The 16,645-nt window shown below is 40.4% G+C and overlaps 2 protein-coding genes across 3 annotated transcripts; both read right to left on the bottom strand.

Moving 5' to 3' along the window:
- Positions 1–1,140: 1,140 nt before the first annotated feature.
- Positions 1,141–6,695, bottom strand: degs1 (delta(4)-desaturase, sphingolipid 1). Its single transcript, XM_030771324.1, has 3 exons — positions 6,460–6,695; positions 2,393–3,135; positions 1,141–1,506 (listed from the first exon to the last, which is right to left on the bottom strand). The coding sequence occupies exons 1-3, from the start codon at positions 6,539–6,541 to the stop codon at positions 1,360–1,362; spliced, it is 972 nt and encodes a 323-aa protein (XP_030627184.1). The 5' UTR covers positions 6,542–6,695; the 3' UTR covers positions 1,141–1,359.
- A 2,831-nt stretch (positions 6,696–9,526) lies between these two features.
- On the bottom strand, positions 9,527–15,560 carry fbxo28 (F-box protein 28). Of its 2 annotated transcripts, XM_030771409.1 has the most exons (6): positions 15,372–15,560; positions 13,952–14,061; positions 12,748–12,886; positions 12,008–12,203; positions 11,574–11,884; positions 9,527–11,477 (listed from the first exon to the last, which is right to left on the bottom strand). In XM_030771409.1, exons 1-6 carry the CDS (start codon positions 15,558–15,560, stop codon positions 11,394–11,396), a joined length of 1,029 nt encoding a protein of 342 aa, XP_030627269.1. In that variant the 3' UTR covers positions 9,527–11,393. The 2 variants fall into 2 exon arrangements, with proteins under 2 accessions (XP_030627269.1, XP_030627267.1); XM_030771407.1 differs by having other exon boundaries at positions 9,527–11,884.
- Between the last annotated feature and the right edge of the window lie 1,085 nt (positions 15,561–16,645).

The raw sequence follows: 16,645 nt of genomic DNA, 5'->3' as shown, positions 1-16,645 counted from the left end.
TTGCTTGAGTGGAAGCAAGAGTTACCTTCTCCATATTCCTTTAAGCTCTAAGCTCCTCATTTTGCCTAAAGGACATCTGCAACCATATGTCATAATCTAATTTATGCCAAAAAACACAGTCATATACCTGAACTATACCTGTACACAATTATGATAAAATGACTAAAAGAAATTGGTGGGTTAGGTCTTCCTTCAGTGATCTTATCTATTTTTGCTCTGCTGGAGACACCAATGAGGGACAACTTACGAGATACACAACAGATCAGTGGTCACAAGGTACAGGATAAAGTCTGAGTTGCCAATATATGAATACAGCTTCCTGGTTTTTCATATGCTACACTAAGCTGATGTACCATCAGTCAGTGGCCTGGTTTCCTGGACAAGGATGAAGTCCAGTACTGGGCTGAATCCCATGCATCTATGGAAATTCCTACCTCAGGATGTAATCTAGTCCAGGAAATCAGTCTAGACCAATGCACATGTTGCACACATTGAGCACAGCAAAAAAAAAAGAAAAAAAAAAAACAACAGAACAAAAGAAAAAAGCCCAGCACAGATCAGTCACTGCTCCATAGAGAAATGTAGTAAAAAGCCCCAGTATTCAGAAACAGGAACTCATCGTACATCATTCAAAACAGGATCTACAGCAGTCTCAGTGTCTATACGGCCATGTCACTCACGTCTTTTGATTTTACTACTACTGCAGCATCACTGTTTAATGATAAAATTTAATTTAACATTTTATTATATAAATCTCTTAAAGCCATGGAAACCGGAAAAAAATTAAAAGTGAATAGTTTCACACATCTATATTAAAATATGGGGCGTGATAACATACCCCGGACTTGGTCAAAAATTTATAAACTAGTTGGACTTTGAGTAACAGTTTTCAGAAAGGAATTCAGATTTTTTCACATCAACAATTTTACCATGCTCTAAGACACTTTTTGAATTTTTTTTGTGCATGTGTGTGTTTTCCTCATATACACAGGCACATGTGCGTGCACGCGCGCACACACACACAAAGCTCTAAGCCAGGGGTGGGCAAATCCAGTCCTGGAGGGCCGGTGTCCTGGCGGTTTTCGTTTACACCTCTTAGCTACCTGTTGATTTGTGCATGCTCTTCAGCCAATCAAAGACTGTATTTAGTTGGTTGACAAGAAAAACAGCAGGACCATGGCCCTCCAGGACCGGATTTGCCCACCCCTGCCTAAGCACAAGTGTATGACTTTTGTGGTAAGCTTATTGTTAAGAGTGTGGTATGGTGGGCAAAGCTGCTTTCCAACTTGGTCGCTGAAAATTCACGCAAGGCAGGACTGGACTGCAGGGAATGAGCAGGAGAGGACATGTGGAGGAGGTTCACTCAAGTTTAATGTCTCCCTTTATCTTCCTCTTCACACGAGAGTAAGGGCTCAGTTCGTCGTCCATGATGAAGTCATACAGCACCTTCACCCACGACGTGTAACAGGGCAGATCATCATAGTACTCGGCAGCTATCTTCTTCACCTGGACACAGACACAGCACAAACAAGAACGTCACTGGCTTACGGAGAGTGGCTACATCAGATCGATGAGAGATCGATGAGAAAAGTTTCCATTTTCAGGTTAAAGTTTTCACATTTGAAACAACAAACCAAGGAACAAATCAAAGCAAATAAACTCTTTGGGACTAGAATAACCCCATGACCCCTCCCATCTGGCTAACTAAAAGTTTTTCTTCAGATTAAGACCCAGTTGAATTGGTCATTTCTGACTGGCAGGTGCTGAGTTTCTGCACTTTATAATGAAATTGGTCAAGGTCATGTCTTGTCTTTAATTTCACTTCTGAACATGTTCAAATGATTTACAGCTATTCTAACTTACTCGTGTTTAAAATCAAAAGGTGGTCAAAGTCTTAACTGGTCACATGGAGTCCAACGTGCACACACACAAACCTACTGCATCCAATGCCTAAATCATCTTTATAAATCTTTAAAACCTTGAGATTATCATTGATCAATTATTGACTCAGCCAACTTATTAAAAGCCTTAGAATCGACTCCAAGGGTTACGTGGACTCTGAGGAGTGGAGATTTGAGTAAATTAGCCACAGCCTAATGAGTGAGCATATTCTGTTTGGAGTTTTTCTTTCTTTATCCGTATCCACCCAATGGGTGGAGATACAGACCACGGGACAGTAGTTTATATGTCAGACACTGCTCTTAAAGAGGAATTCTATTTTTGCTCTAAGAACAGTACCCTTCCAAAAAGCCTAGGGGCATTCTTTGTAAGAGGCACTTCTGGTCAGACAAACCTGTAATTAATTTTTAACCTAGAGCAATCTTTTCCCCTTGTAAATTAACCCTGTTCTTAACTGCTCTTCTCTCACCCATAAATTGCGAGTGAGTCTTACCAGAGGCAGCCTCCGTCCAGGGATGCTGGGGAAGTCATGGTGCTCGTTGTGGTAGCCCACGTTGAACGTTAGCAGGTTTAAGGAGCCATAGTAGGAGTATGTTTCATGGCCTTTAAGGAACATGTAATGCTCGGCGATAAAATGTCCTGAAATGGGATGAAGCCCCATTCCCAACATGGATCCTGCCATCATATAGACCACGGGCTTGGCACCCCACAGCCAGTAGAGGACGATGTTAAAAGAGAACTGGATGACAACGTTGATGATCTCCAGCTGAGTAATGGGCTTAGGGTTGATGCAAAGAGGACGGGCAGCATAGAACAGAGGCTGCAGAATGATCCAGATGAACTTGCGGATGCGCGTGCAGAAGAACCAGCCTTCGAAATTGGTGGGGATGTCCACGTCCACGCCGTCCCCGCCCAGATAGCGATGGTGGTCTAGGTGATAGCGTTTGAAGGAGGCTGAATAGGGCAAGCCAATCGGAAGGTTGGCGAAAATGGCGAACCATCGGTTCCACTTAGCCCGGTTGTTACCAAAAGCAGTGTTGTGAGATATTTCGTGAATAGCCAGCGTCATTGAATGGTTGATGCAGCTTCCAAAGGCATATGTCCAGAACAGAACCCATTTCCAGTCCAAATCTTTAACAAGGTAAAAAGCTAGGAACTGCACTGCAACCATCATACAGACAATCCATTTCAACCTCGGGTCAGGCCCCATTAGGGACTTTATTTCTGGGTATTTTGCTGTTAAAAAGAAAAAAACAATTAGGGGTCAAGTTAAGTGAGTTATGGAGACAGCATAAATCTTTAAATGAAGAACATTTACAAATATGACAAAATCACAAGATCATTAAGTTTCACTAAAGATTCTATAACCAAATTTGAGCCCTTAACTGTTGAAATAAAGTCAAGATATAGCTGGCTATTCTTCTCCAGTTTCCAAGCCTTCAGGCTCTGTTGTTCTCTGTTAATAACTAAGCAAACCGACCTACCAGTGAGAGCTAACTGACTAATTCCACTGATTTGTCTTGGGCTTCAAGGGATCATTGCAAAAAAACAAAACAAAAAAAGGGTGTAGTCACTAGGACCATATAAGGCATGGCTCCATCAGAGTCTTCTTACTCAGCTTCCTCTTCTCTGCAGCACACTACTAAGCGACACGTTTTCACACTGTGACACTCAACAGTGTACAAGACATATATGTTAAAAGTCAAGGCATGAGACAATCTCCATATGCTTTTCTTACCCCTTCTGTGAGATGAAAAAATGAATTTTAAAATTATGCGTTAAAAAAAGGGGGAAAAGGCTACTTTTTACTGACATACCAAAGAAGTCTTTTAATGCCTTTTTTCTCCTGTTTCACTTTCAGCTGGTACTTTCCACTGTAACAAGAGGCCATCTTTTGTTGTTGCTTCATGACAATGGTTGCTATGAGATTAAATAGAACTGGAATCTGACAAATGTGGGTCCTGTCTGTTGAACAACACCACACTGCCTCCTCCAACACTTTCAAACTGTGAGTTAAATGGTGGAAACCAAACACCTTCTCAGGCTTGTCTTCAGTAAACACAGAGTTATGACAATAACATGGTCATGGCATTTTGACCATAAACATCAGGTTGTGAAGGGTGGCAGAATACCCAGGAATAAGATCAGTCAAAACCAAGAGCAGACCATTTGTTTATAATTTGTGATGAGATTTACAGAGAGTCATTAAAACAATCAGTCTTGTTAACACTTGAGTTGCTGTAAAATGAAAGAAGGGCCACACTTCAAGATTTCTACAACACTGAAACCAATCTAGTCATTACAAATGCGTCAAGATTATCTCCAATGCTAGGTGTATGCACAGCATTATCAGTTTAAATACATTAGCAAAGTGGCATTGACCTTCACTGCCTTTGTGTTAGCCTGGCTACAGATAAAGGCATTGTTTTAATGTTTATTTTTCTTGGGCTTTGCAGGGAAATGCCCTTTTTGCTGTAGTCTGGTTCAGATGGAACTTATTCTGTTGGATTAGTCAAAGTCACAGACAAAGGACTCTGATTAAAGTGCCCAAGTGCACAACTCCACTTGAAGGACACTACTTGTTGGTCATTTACAAGAACACAATTTAGCCCTGAAATCTATTGTTTAGGTAGATTAGTTAAGCCTGTGTTTTTAAGAGACTTGACAACACAATGAACAGTAGACTCATCCAGTTCTACTGAATGCCCTGAAGAGAACCTGATGGCATCAAAATAGTTATAAAATGCCTGCACTGACTTAAACCAAAACAAAACGAGGAAAAGAACCTGTACTAAATAATAGCATGTCTCAGCAAAGATGAGTAATCTCCTGGAGGAGGCTGTATTGCCAGAGGCCAGCCTTGGCTGTGGGAGTGGTTTTCTGAAGCACAGGCCTCCACATGCCTGGGTGCTCAGCTAAAGTTGTACAAGAGCAGACAACACCCTCAGACAATGAAAGGCTGACCACTGTAAAGATGTCTTTTTCTGTAAATCTTACACTGGTGCAGACACAGAGTTGGAGAGACAAAAAGACACAAATCAAAAGAGCACAAAACATTCAAAGTATGTCAAGCACAGACAAGAAAGGGAAAAAAAAGACCAAATATGGTTCATATTTTTCTCCAACTGTTCTGACTGCTCCAAAACCACACTGTTCCATCAGATACAAAACTGCCCTCAGCACAAAGCCCTATTTCCATTAATTATTCAGTGAAGATACCATTCTGTCCTCTGTGGCTGCTTTATGACACAGACAAAGTCTTGTCAATGAACAATGGGACAATTTTCTAGACAGCAATTAACCTAAGTGCTTGGTAGGTAAACAAGAATTTCCAACAATATCAAATTAATGTCATGTAAAAACTCTGAAACAAGCTAGTCTCTAATACAGACAGAGAGTTTAACTTAGATATGGGATATTGTATTTCTGACAAATTTGCTCTTTGGTGTGTTCATTAAACCAGTCTCCCAGTCCACATGGATAATCTAGGAATGCAGAGACCCAGAGAAATTATGTGCGGTGTGTTACGTCTGGCTAACTGGAGTTTAGACACTGAAAGTACACTGACCCTGTGGTCACTTGCGTCATCCTTAAAGCTTCACGTGATTCTCATATTGAGGTTTTTAAGAACCCCTCGAATTCTGCAGTTTTCTCCAACGCATGGCACGCTTGCAATTTACAGCCTTTAGTTTTGAAATTAGGCGATCATTATACATAATTGTTTAGATAAATTCTGTGGCTAATCAAATATGATCTGTTGCAATAAACCATTTCGCAAGGGCACGGTCGCTACCATATATTACCCGTTAGGGATGTAAAAGGAACAGCGTACACATGACGTTTAATCACTGAAAAAAGTGGCCTTCAAAGTCGCACCCATCTCTGTACATTTAGCGGTCTCTTTAGAATTAAATGCTGTAAAACTGCACCCACTGTTGGATTTCAATCGTAGTGAAGGTGAGAATGAATATTTCTAAAGTCACACATTGAAACTCAGTAGATTACTTTGGGCTTGAGTGTTCTCAAGAAGCTAATTTGGCCTAAATTCAGGGAGTGGCGGTGCCACCTGGGGTATAACATGGTTAGCCGTCCAGCTATCTTGACATAACGGTCTTCCGTCATGGCCGAGACCTAAAAATTTAAACTGATGTTATCGTTAACGTGAGAACATAAATACAAAATCCTTAATTAAAAATTAATATTGTATGGTCACAGAATGTCGAGAAAAGTACGGACAAATTCTGTTTTCCATTGAATAACTGTGTAAAACAGCTTAGCTGTGATGTTGGATATACTGGCAGGCCGGATATTCATTTATTAAAGGTTGCTCATAAATCGGCGTTTTGTCTGAAGTTATACCGTAAAGAATTAACAGTACCTAGTCATAAACCCAAAATGAATTTCATTCCAAAACCGCACACAACGCTTGCTAGCGCGCTATGCGATGCAAAACATGCGTCCCATCCGTGAGCGAGTCGCAAACGTTAGCAACAACTAGGAGTTCCAGTTACTTAGCCGGCTAACCACGGGCACATTAAGGATAGTGTGAGTATGGCTCACCCAAAATTTCTTTCCTCCGATCAGCGTGTGGCTGGTCAGTGTACACCCATTCGTAATCTTCGCGAGCGACGCGGTTCCCCATCTTTCTGAATTGTCTCTAAAAACCCACTCAAGTCCTGTGACACAAACTGCGGTCTCCAGATTCCCTCCCTGCTAAGCCTAAGTGAAGAATTTCACTGTTATCTAACGGCGCTAGTCACACATCCCCAAACTTCCACCAGAGCAGGAACAGTTAACTTGCCCCTCTTGAACATTCGACTCAAGTCTATGAACTCACAGACTGGCGTAGAAGTGGGAGGGGCCAGCGGGAGCTTACGAAAGGCGGTTTGTGTAGACTAGTAGTCCTATTACATATTAGGCTTCCTTCAAAAAGAAAGAAAAAGAAAGACCAAAAAGAACACTCTATAAAATCTCTTACTGTGGCTGCAATAAAATATTCAATTGCCCGGTAACAGACAATATGACACACCTTTGGATAATCTTGGAGGAACATTTTATATGAGACAGATGTTAAATATAACTCACTTCCTTTTATATGTCAGAATAATTGTAAATCGTTGCTCAAGTATATACGTTTTGTGTAATACATTTTGCTGGAAATCGGGAGACATCCGCTGTCTACAGCCTGTCGTCTCAAATAGTAAAGGCTAGCCCACTAAGGACAGTTGTTTGTGCACTCTTTTGGTATGCCACATCATCATGTTGGTAAACATTTGATTAAATGGTCGTTTTAAATGGTCATTTTAATTAATTCCACTGGGAGTAAGTCATTGCAGACTCCTAGAAATACTGTAGCAGGGGATTCAGGGACTTCCACAGAAACGGCGTCTCTTCTAGGTAAAGCAGTTTCATGATAACGTTTCTGTTTTTATCCTCCAAACTGCAATTTTATGTAGTGTCTCGCATTAATATTCAGTCAGCTAGCAAACGATTGCTACTACCATGGTACTGGGAGAGGATGTGAGGTTTCCTTCCTCTTCATCAGGGAGAAGCAAAACATGTCAGTGGGTAAAAATGAGGTCGAGTTTAATAACCATGTTTTTCTTATCGAAGACTTTTTTCACGTTGGAAAGGAACGGAGGCATTATGTAGCAACGTTTCCTGTTTGCTGAAAAGGAAACAAGATTTGGGAGGAAATTAATGGAGTTGCCTAGTACACGTCAAAGGGGTTCATTTTCGCTCAAAAAATGGTGGACAGGACGGACATGCCTCACATAAGTGAACGGAGACTTCAGTTACACTGAAGCCAGCGTAAACACTCCACTTTGTTATACTTACCATCGGTTTGGGCTTTTACAAGAATTCCTGTCTCCACCATATAGTGACATGGCTCAGTCAACAAGACCATTCACATGCCAAAAACTGCAATATGCAGATGGATTTACAATTTAAAAGGCTGTAATTGTGGAAGATATGGTAAAAAAAATTATGTTTTCAATCCATAATCAAAGTAGAGGACTAACATGAGCTAAACTCATCACTCAAACTTGAATTTTATAGGAAAACAAAAAAACATTTAGTGTAAAAGTATCCTCCCCAGACACTAATCTCTGAGACCTATTCAGAGATAAATTAAAATCTTTGATTTTCCTTACTGCAGCTTAATCCAGGAGTCAATAGAATTTTGAGAACCTTGTGAAGCAAACTCAAATTCCCTTCCCAGCTGTATACATCCACTTGTCAAGCAAGTCATGGACACTTTGTTGTAACTGTAGACACACTCATAGGCCATACAGGAAAATACTTTCACTTGGCTGTCAAACTACCTGACTTGAAGGTATCTGATAGGAGAGAGACCAAATCAAGAGTTCCGTTAAGATAACATCTGACTTTGGTAGAAGAGACAACCTCCCCAGACAAACAGGAAAGATACAACATATCTGTAAAACCACTCACCCATAAATGTGTACTTAAAATATTCCAGGATCCAAATACCTGAACATAAAGTCAGACTGTTTCAGTACATTGACCTATAGCAGAGGAAGTCTCTGCTCACTGGTAGATTTCTCTATCTGTGTTTGTATGTATATTTTGTGCATGCTGTTTCACATGCACTGTGTTACTGAAATACGTCTATATCCTCATGACATTTGACTTGATAATCTTACATAACACATCAGTTATGTTATCAACAACAATTCTTTTTAAATAAATAAATACATAAATAAGTAAAATGCTGCTGATATGTTACCATTGTTTAATATGGTTCATCTGTACATTTGTAACAGTAATGTGTGCAACAAAACATTTTTTCTTCACCCTCAACAGGGCAGTTTGCAAGATTTTTTTTTCTTTTTTTCCACTTTTTTCCATAGATGAAATAATCCACAATCTAAACTTTGAATTACATAATGTTTACAGTACAGCCATTTCCAAACAGAGACACAGTCTCTCAGTAAATCACAAGTTATCATATTTCTGTGTGTCTTTGCCTGTGGCAGTTATATACACAGAAAAGTCCAAACTCGGCTCCTCTGAGATTCACTGCTCTTCCAAAGTGAACCAAGGACAGTATGAGCCACATACATGCCAATGTAGATTTAGCCTACAAACCAGACTCAGCACATCCCAACACTGTTGCTATGACAACATAGCTCACTAATGATGATGCAGACCAGCAAACAGGCTGTGTGTGGGTAAAGATCATCTTAAACAATGGACCCCCGTCCCTCGCCTCCCCAAAAAAGACAGGTTCACAAGACTGCCTAACAAGGCAAGAAAGAAAAAAAGTGTGCACAAATATGTCTCTTTTAGGTCCCTTATGCAAGAGTAACACCTCCGTGCAATTTTCTTTTCCATCAAGAAACACAGGAACCTGAAATCATTCCTCTTCGCTCCCTCATCTTCAACACAGGTAGCCTATTTTAACCTTTCAGCGACCTCTGGTTACACAGCAGTGATTTGGCAATTTCTCATATATATATATATATATATATATATATATATATATATATATATATATATATGTATATATATATATATATATATATATATATATATATATATATATATATATATATACACACACACACACATATATATATATATTCCTAAATTGAATGCATCTTGGTGTTTACATGGAAGAAAATCCAAATGCACACAACTAAGACAAGAACCCTCAGTGGGAGCTGAAAAAGAAAACTTGGGATTTGTTGTATAAAATCCAGCATCCTCTTGCAGTAGTTTAGTAACTAATTGTTTGATTAGCAAGAAATGATAAGTCTATGCCATCAGATACCCCCTAACTCACTGTTGCAAATGTTTTTCATATAAGCAATTACTATTCTGTCAGGGCTCATTAAAACATTCAAAGCAGTCATGAGACAAATCAAGATTTCCACGTGAGTTTGAAGGATGTCTCTGTGTAAGCAGGGGTGGGTGGCAGATGTATAACCTACATGAAAAAGAAAATTCTAGAAAAAATAGCTCATACATAGAGTGATGACACTGCAACACATTAACCCTGATGCAGTTCTCCTTTTTTTTCAAAACCCAAGGACAGTCAGAGCCCAAATGGTTGTACTAAGGGGGGTGCAGTGTTTTATGGCATTTATGCTACATCCAAAACAAAACTAATATAAATTTATATTATCCGACCCATCCTAATATCCCTATTTACATAACACAAAGTACACCTGTGCTTTATATGCTAGACCATCCGTTGTCAGGGAGGGAAGTAGCTTTCCACTCCGGCGATAGAGTTTTTCAAGGTTAAGTCATACCAAACAACTTGATTTTAGATCTAGTATGTGGTAAAAAAAAATGATTGTATTTCAATTAAACCTCCTAAAGAGATTTAATACAAGGTTCACTTACAATGGAAACCACAGGAAATTCACGGCTGCTGGCCACCTCACAGCCAAATCATCTAGGATCCAGTCCCAAGCCCAGTTACTGAACTGTTCAGGATGAGGATGAGGATGATGATGATGTTCATGAACCTCATCAAAACCACAATTGGCAAGAACAAAAAATGTTTCAGTGGCAAAGAGAAAGTATAAACATGAACTAGATGTTTTGAACAATAATTTACAAAGCTTTCGACAAAACATATTGCACTGACACAGGTCTATTTGTGAAGAACTGTATACCCACCACACGGCATCTATCATGTAAAATTACGGAAATGTGCCAAGCTGTACAGTATCTTCACATCTACTGAAATTCAGCTCAGAGAGTCACCGTCATTTTTATTTCCCTCCCAGCGCTGTTCAGGCCTGTCTCAAATCCCCAAAATATCTTTGAAACAAACAAGCCCAAATTTGCTTTTATAATTCACGTCTTTCATACTAAATAAATTTATCAGTCTGAGGATTTGGCATCATGCCTTCTCCATTTTAAGCAAGGGATTTTTTTTCTTGAATATTTTTCATTAAACTGTATGATAAACATGCTCATTCACTCATTTAACAGCTGCTAATCTGGTGCCAACAACTGGCATGTTTTCTGTTAGCTGACAGCCATTTCCAAATACACTGCAATGTTTGTTCGCCTTTTCTTCTACTGGCTCACTTCACATTAGGAAGAGAGACCATACATGTTCCCCTGGAGCCTGCATATGGCCCAGACCAGTTATTCTTTCCTCATTCACAATGTGACTTTACGCATTGCCTTGAGTGAACGTACATTAAGGAAGACAGCCCTAATTCTAAGTCAAAGCCTGGATTTACCCAAAGACATGCCATGAACTGGAGTGGGGGTGATGGAGGGGGATTAGTGGAGATGTGTGTGATGCTGATATGAACAGACATACTGGTGTTTAACATACATTAAAAGCAAACAGATACCATCGTAATCTTAAGCATCCTTCCTTTCCACATGACACTCTTGTCATTGCAGGAGATGGAAGGATGCCAAAACGAACGGGAGGAAAAAAACAAAACGAAACAAAACAAAAAACAATGCCGGAAAAAAAAGATACATGACCAGTTCCTCTATTTCTTGCTACGCAGGCGTTTGGACTGACGCGGGAGGTCCAAAGACTTCCTGGGGCGTTTAAGAGAAGCACTGTGCTCATCCTCGGGCCCTTGCGCTGTCACGCTAGCGGACGCAGGTACGTCGGCAGACGCCGAAGCCGCCGCAACAGCTACGGCGGTGGCCGAGGTGGAGGGCACGGCCTGGGCGGAGCCGGGCCTGCTGCCGACAGCACTGTCCATCAGTTCTCGCAGCTTGTGCTCCAGCTCGGCCAGCCGGGCGTTCTGCTCCCCAATAACCTGCGACTGCTCCAAGAGCTTCTGCTCTTGGTCCTGCAGCTGCTTCTGCTGTTCCAGCTGCTTCACGCGCACCTCCTGCATCTCCCGCCGCAGAGCCGTCATGGACGCCCCATTCACTTTCACCTGCTGCTGCACTTTTGTCATCTCTGAACGTGACGGCGTGTTTTTAGCCAGTAGGGACATGGTGGTGAGGGAAGTTGATGGACCTGCCACTGGAAGAAGGCAGAGAGACCTCTTGAACGCTATGCTAAACATGTCTGGACTGGTCCGTTATTTACTTTAAACAACTGCATGCATTTTTACGTTTTACAGAAACTGTAAGCTTGAGTCGGCACCTGGGGCAGATCCTATGAGACGACCGGAGAGATCAGCACCCGGAAGCTTTTTCTTAAGGATGGGGACAATCTTTTCATCAAAGTACTCCATGGCCATGGAGGAGATGTCCCTTAGCTCCTGCAGGACCTCATGCGCCCTCTGTGGGGCACGGGTGGAGTTGACGTAACGCAGCACACGGTAAATCTCATCAATCACCTGAGGAGGGAGGAGAATTACGCATCAGACATACAGGGTTTAAACAAAGGGCAGTAAGTCCACTGGAGATCCACTAACTGGTCAGCAGATCCACCACCAGATCAGTTACTGAAACAATTACCTTATTACGTCTGACTAAACACTGCTAGACAAACTGAATAAACTGCAAGCTCAGCAGTTTCATTAGTGGTCACCTGGAAAAACTAAAGTGTGCCCCCCTGTGGCTAAAGACAATGATAGTCTAGAACTAACATGGGCTATTGAGAGTCATTACATAAATTCATGACATGTAAAGTATATGATATGTAGGTGATGAAATGATTTGTATAAGATACATTGTATAAGATGTTATAGCTGTATTTTAAGCACAAGGCATGAGAAAAACTTTCACAACTTCGCAGCTCTCATTTGTGACAAATTTCATCAATGACAGGTAAAATGGAAACATTCACATACACCGTCATAATGAAACCGACTCATATTTTCAGGCTGTACTCGTGACTGGACAAATCTGTTTGACGATGTGAGGTAAGCATTTCTGCACCTTGCCAGGGATGAAGCAGCACAGGTTGGAGTCCACGTATTTCATGAAGGTCATGTTTAAGAGTGAGAGGCGTGTTTCCACGGCAGCCAGGATGTCCGCATGGCGAGCCAGGGAATGGTTTCTCCGCTCCGACTCCCGCCTGACGGACAGACGACACAACACAAATTTAGATTGTGCAAACACATGACCAAACAAGACAGAGACACAAGAAAATGCTTTAAAGTGTATCATGGCAAAAATAGGCTTGAGAAAGCATATGTTCTTCAAAGTATAGCCACAAATTAAGTCTTAAGGAAGTAATTCAGCCCATGGGTACAAAATATACACCAAGTAAAGAAGCAGACTTAGGAAAACATACAAGTTGTTGCACTTGGAGGAGCATTTCTGGTATACCTGGAACAACCTAATTAAACTTTTAAAAACAATGATTTATTTACAATTAATTAGTTCTTTAAAGCAACCAATCCTTCATCACAAATCCACTTAATCAGTCTTTGGTTGTCAGACCAGTGCTGTTGAGTAGGTTTCTGTTCAGCTTTAGGTACACAGAGGCTAGAGAGCACTGACTGTTATAATCCTCTGAAGGCACTGCCTCACAGAGGAACTAACTCAGACTGGGTTACAAAGATTTCAGGCTCATTGCAACGTGACTCTCAGTGAACAAACTTTTAAATCCACTACAGTGACTGTCTAAACCTAATTATTTACACTCAATTATTCATCTAACCCAGGACAGGAAGAAGTATTTGGTGCAATAAAGATTTCCTCCTAGTGCATGTGCACTCTGGCTCATTAGTAAATACTGGTGTAATCTTGTGTTATATATTGAGATACAAAAAGACGTTGCACATCACTAATCACAACGCTATGGTTTTGGAGCTAAACACATATCTGATGTGTTTGAGAAGGCTTACTGTACTGTAATGTCATAGCCATGAGTCCTACTCTCTCTCTTCTGTCCTCTACTGAACTCTGTCTTTACTATTCTGCCTGTGAACATGAGCTCAGCATTATCTTAAGTATTTCTCATTAGCTGCATTTGTTTATCCTGTGTCTTCCAACCTTTTGTGCTTCAGTTTACTGTTAAAGATGTGACTGTTACCATTTCTTGTTGAAGAAATGCACAGAGAATTAAAATGATTTTGCCATTGTGAGAGAGTCTGAACCTCCACTCAGACAGCGGGGCCTCACTCTGTGGCCTTACCTTGGTAGCTGGGCTTTGACCTGTTTCTGGCAAAGGCTGTGATAACGCTCGACTTTCAGGAATCCTTGATTGAGCATGCGCTGACAAATCATGTCCATACGCTTGCACACCTAAAAGGAAAAGAACTCTTGTTTGACTTTGCAAAATGATTAAGAGATGCCCAACTATCATGAGAAGCAGTAACATCAGCAGCAAAGAGGGAATGCATGATTAACAGCTCTCACTTTCAGAAGTTAACACGGTGAAAAGCATGTGGAAACATATAATACATGACTGCATTAAATATTGCTGCGTTAAAACTGAAGTAAAACCTCGGACGCTTCGGAGCAACATCTCTAAAACAACTAAGTTATTCTGAATACAAATATTACCATAGCTCAGTACCTGAATTTAGCATCAGTGACAATTCAACACCCTAACCTCATACACATTCACCAACCCAATCCATTGACGTCAGACAAAGAAACAGTATATGAAAAGACTTGAGTAGGCCTTATGATAAAATGGGCTTGACTGAAAGTGCTTTCTGTAGTCCTGCAGATATATATGTGTGTGTATGTATGTATGTATGTACGTGTGTGTAAAGAGAGACAGACATAGAAAAGATTTCAAACTTATTAGGCTCCGAACCTCCAGATTCGCAAAGTAGCAATCACATAACCATTACTCGAAAAGCAACACAAGTACTTTCGGCTTGCAGAGAAATGAGTGAGACCGTTAAATTGCTTCGCGTTTGTGCAATTTTACAGACTGATTTAAAGTGGATGGTTGACAGGGGTGGGTTTCACACTCGCGAAACATGTCTTTGGAGAACTACATCAACTAAATAAAAATTCTGAGATAGCCAGAACAGCCAACTGCCTACTTCAAGGCAACATAGCTGAGTATCAAAAGAATTCTCAAGGATCGTTTAAATGTGTTTTTTAATTAACGTATTTGGGTGACCTGATAAACTTAGCGTTAGCTACCCCAGACACTAATGACAGTATAAATAATTGTTGTAGTGCACTTGATCTCGAACATAAAAAATCAACTGCAAGAAGCTCATGCTTCCAAAATGAAAAAGCGCATAAATAAACGCACAGGATAAACGATATGACAATCGTAAGGGGGAAAACGGAGCTAGCTGGATTGCAGGGATTACTAGCTTGCTAGCCTCAAGTCCGAAGGCCCTCCGCAGTATCAAAGGACAAATACTCCCTATCAGCCTGCAAGCTTCTAGGGAGAAGCACCTAGAAACGCTATAAAATATTTTGACAGCTAAAATACTGCGTCCTTTAATGTACAAGCTGATCGCGTATAAGCTTGGTTTTAGACACGCGACCAACCAACCAAACAGGATGGACTGAGTGCACAACTCTCCCTTTACATGTCCCGCAAACCATTGCCAAACCCAGGCTTTGTTTTTGTTTCTTCTCACCAGGCGCAGCAGACTAATTTCATCGTACGATAAGAAATTGAGGATCGTCTCGATAGCCACGATGGGAAGTCCTAAAAGTGGATTATTCTGATGAGGTTGATCCGGCGGTGGGGTAGACAATCTCGGTGACACCGAATCCGAATCCAGACCTCCAATGCCTCCCTCTACCCTCTCTACAACAGCCGCCATCTTCGTTTTCTTAGGAATGAGGGAAGTGACGATTGATAAAGGAAAACTGTTAGGAGGAAGTGAAACTCTAGCATATCAAGCAATGCATCAAGGAGGTAATATTCTGTCCCACCCTCTTTCATAACTTTCACATCACTATTTGCCCCAGAATCTATATCTAAGTGCGTTCACCTTCAAATTCGTAGCTCTCCCCTGCCCAGTGCACTCATATAGGTTACATCTTCATTTTCTGTCAAGTTATTGGTTTTTTATTATTGCAAAATTCTCCAAAAGCACCTTGATGCATCTACCCTAGTTATTAAAATTTAATGAGAGCAAACTGCATCTGTTCGATATCAATCAGTGCGCAGAAAACAACGATGTAAATGCTTACTTGGTTTAGAGAGGAAGATCATATCCATTTGAGGAAAAGTACCTTATTTCCCCCTTTTTTCATGTAATAAAGATGCTCATTAATGCCCAGTAATGCGCGGTCCACGAAATCAGGTGTGATAATTCACACAAATATTGCATATGTTTTCTGCGTATTTGTTGTTTTGTGATATAGTTAATAAAGAGAAATCTGGTAACGTTTGACGGCTGCAGCGTTCAAAACAATTCAATTTAAATATTTATTATTCTGAAATATGGCATCAACATTACATTTCATTTTTATATGCTGTACTCTCATTACATACCATCAATAATAAACTGTTGCTCATTTTGGTCTCTGTTGTGGTTAAAGACCAACTAGATAGTCCCTCTAATGTCTTAACCTGGTCATTGTCAAAATAGTTGGCTAAGATTCCCTATTAGATCTTATTTAATGGCATATGCTGCATGCTTTCCAGAACGTCCCAATTAGGACTTTTATTTTGACGTTTCCAATTCATGAACCGGAAAATGTAAGATTTGGTTGTTTACTTTTTCAAGTAATGTGATTTTTTCGAAATGATGTGATTTAAACTCAATGGCAACTCCTGATTTTAGTCAGAAATAAACATCATTCAGATGTTTCATACACAAACACTTCAATTTATTTTAAAATACAAATATGTTTATAACATGATATCAACACCTAAAAATATAATTATATACAGTAGAAT

Source organism: Chanos chanos, chromosome 4, assembly GCF_902362185.1.
Source record: "Chanos chanos chromosome 4, fChaCha1.1, whole genome shotgun sequence".
Classification (NCBI taxonomy): domain Eukaryota; kingdom Metazoa; phylum Chordata; class Actinopteri; order Gonorynchiformes; family Chanidae; genus Chanos; species Chanos chanos.
Note: the sequence above shows the minus strand (reverse complement) of the source record. Positions and strands in the feature narration are given on the sequence as shown.

Excerpts from the sequence above, each read along its gene's own strand:
- fbxo28 (XM_030771407.1), bottom strand. The coding sequence starts at position 15,560 with ATGGCGGCTGTTGTAGAGAGGGTAGAGGGAGGCATTGGAGGTCTGGAT. Across the intron at positions 14,062-15,371 it reads AAATTAGTCTGCTGCGCCTG|GTGTGCAAGCGTATGGACAT; the intron begins GTGAGAAGAAAC and ends TTTTCCTTTTAG. Across the intron at positions 12,887-13,951 it reads GTCAAAGCCCAGCTACCAAG|GCGGGAGTCGGAGCGGAGAA; the intron begins GTAAGGCCACAG and ends TCTGTCCGTCAG.
- degs1 (XM_030771324.1), bottom strand. The coding sequence starts at position 6,541 with ATGGGGAACCGCGTCGCTCGCGAAGATTACGAATGGGTGTACACTGAC. Across the intron at positions 3,136-6,459 it reads TCGGAGGAAAGAAATTTTGG|CAAAATACCCAGAAATAAAG; the intron begins GTGAGCCATACT and ends TCTTTTTAACAG. Across the intron at positions 1,507-2,392 it reads CTGGACGGAGGCTGCCTCTG|GTGAAGAAGATAGCTGCCGA; the intron begins GTAAGACTCACT and ends GTCTGTGTCCAG.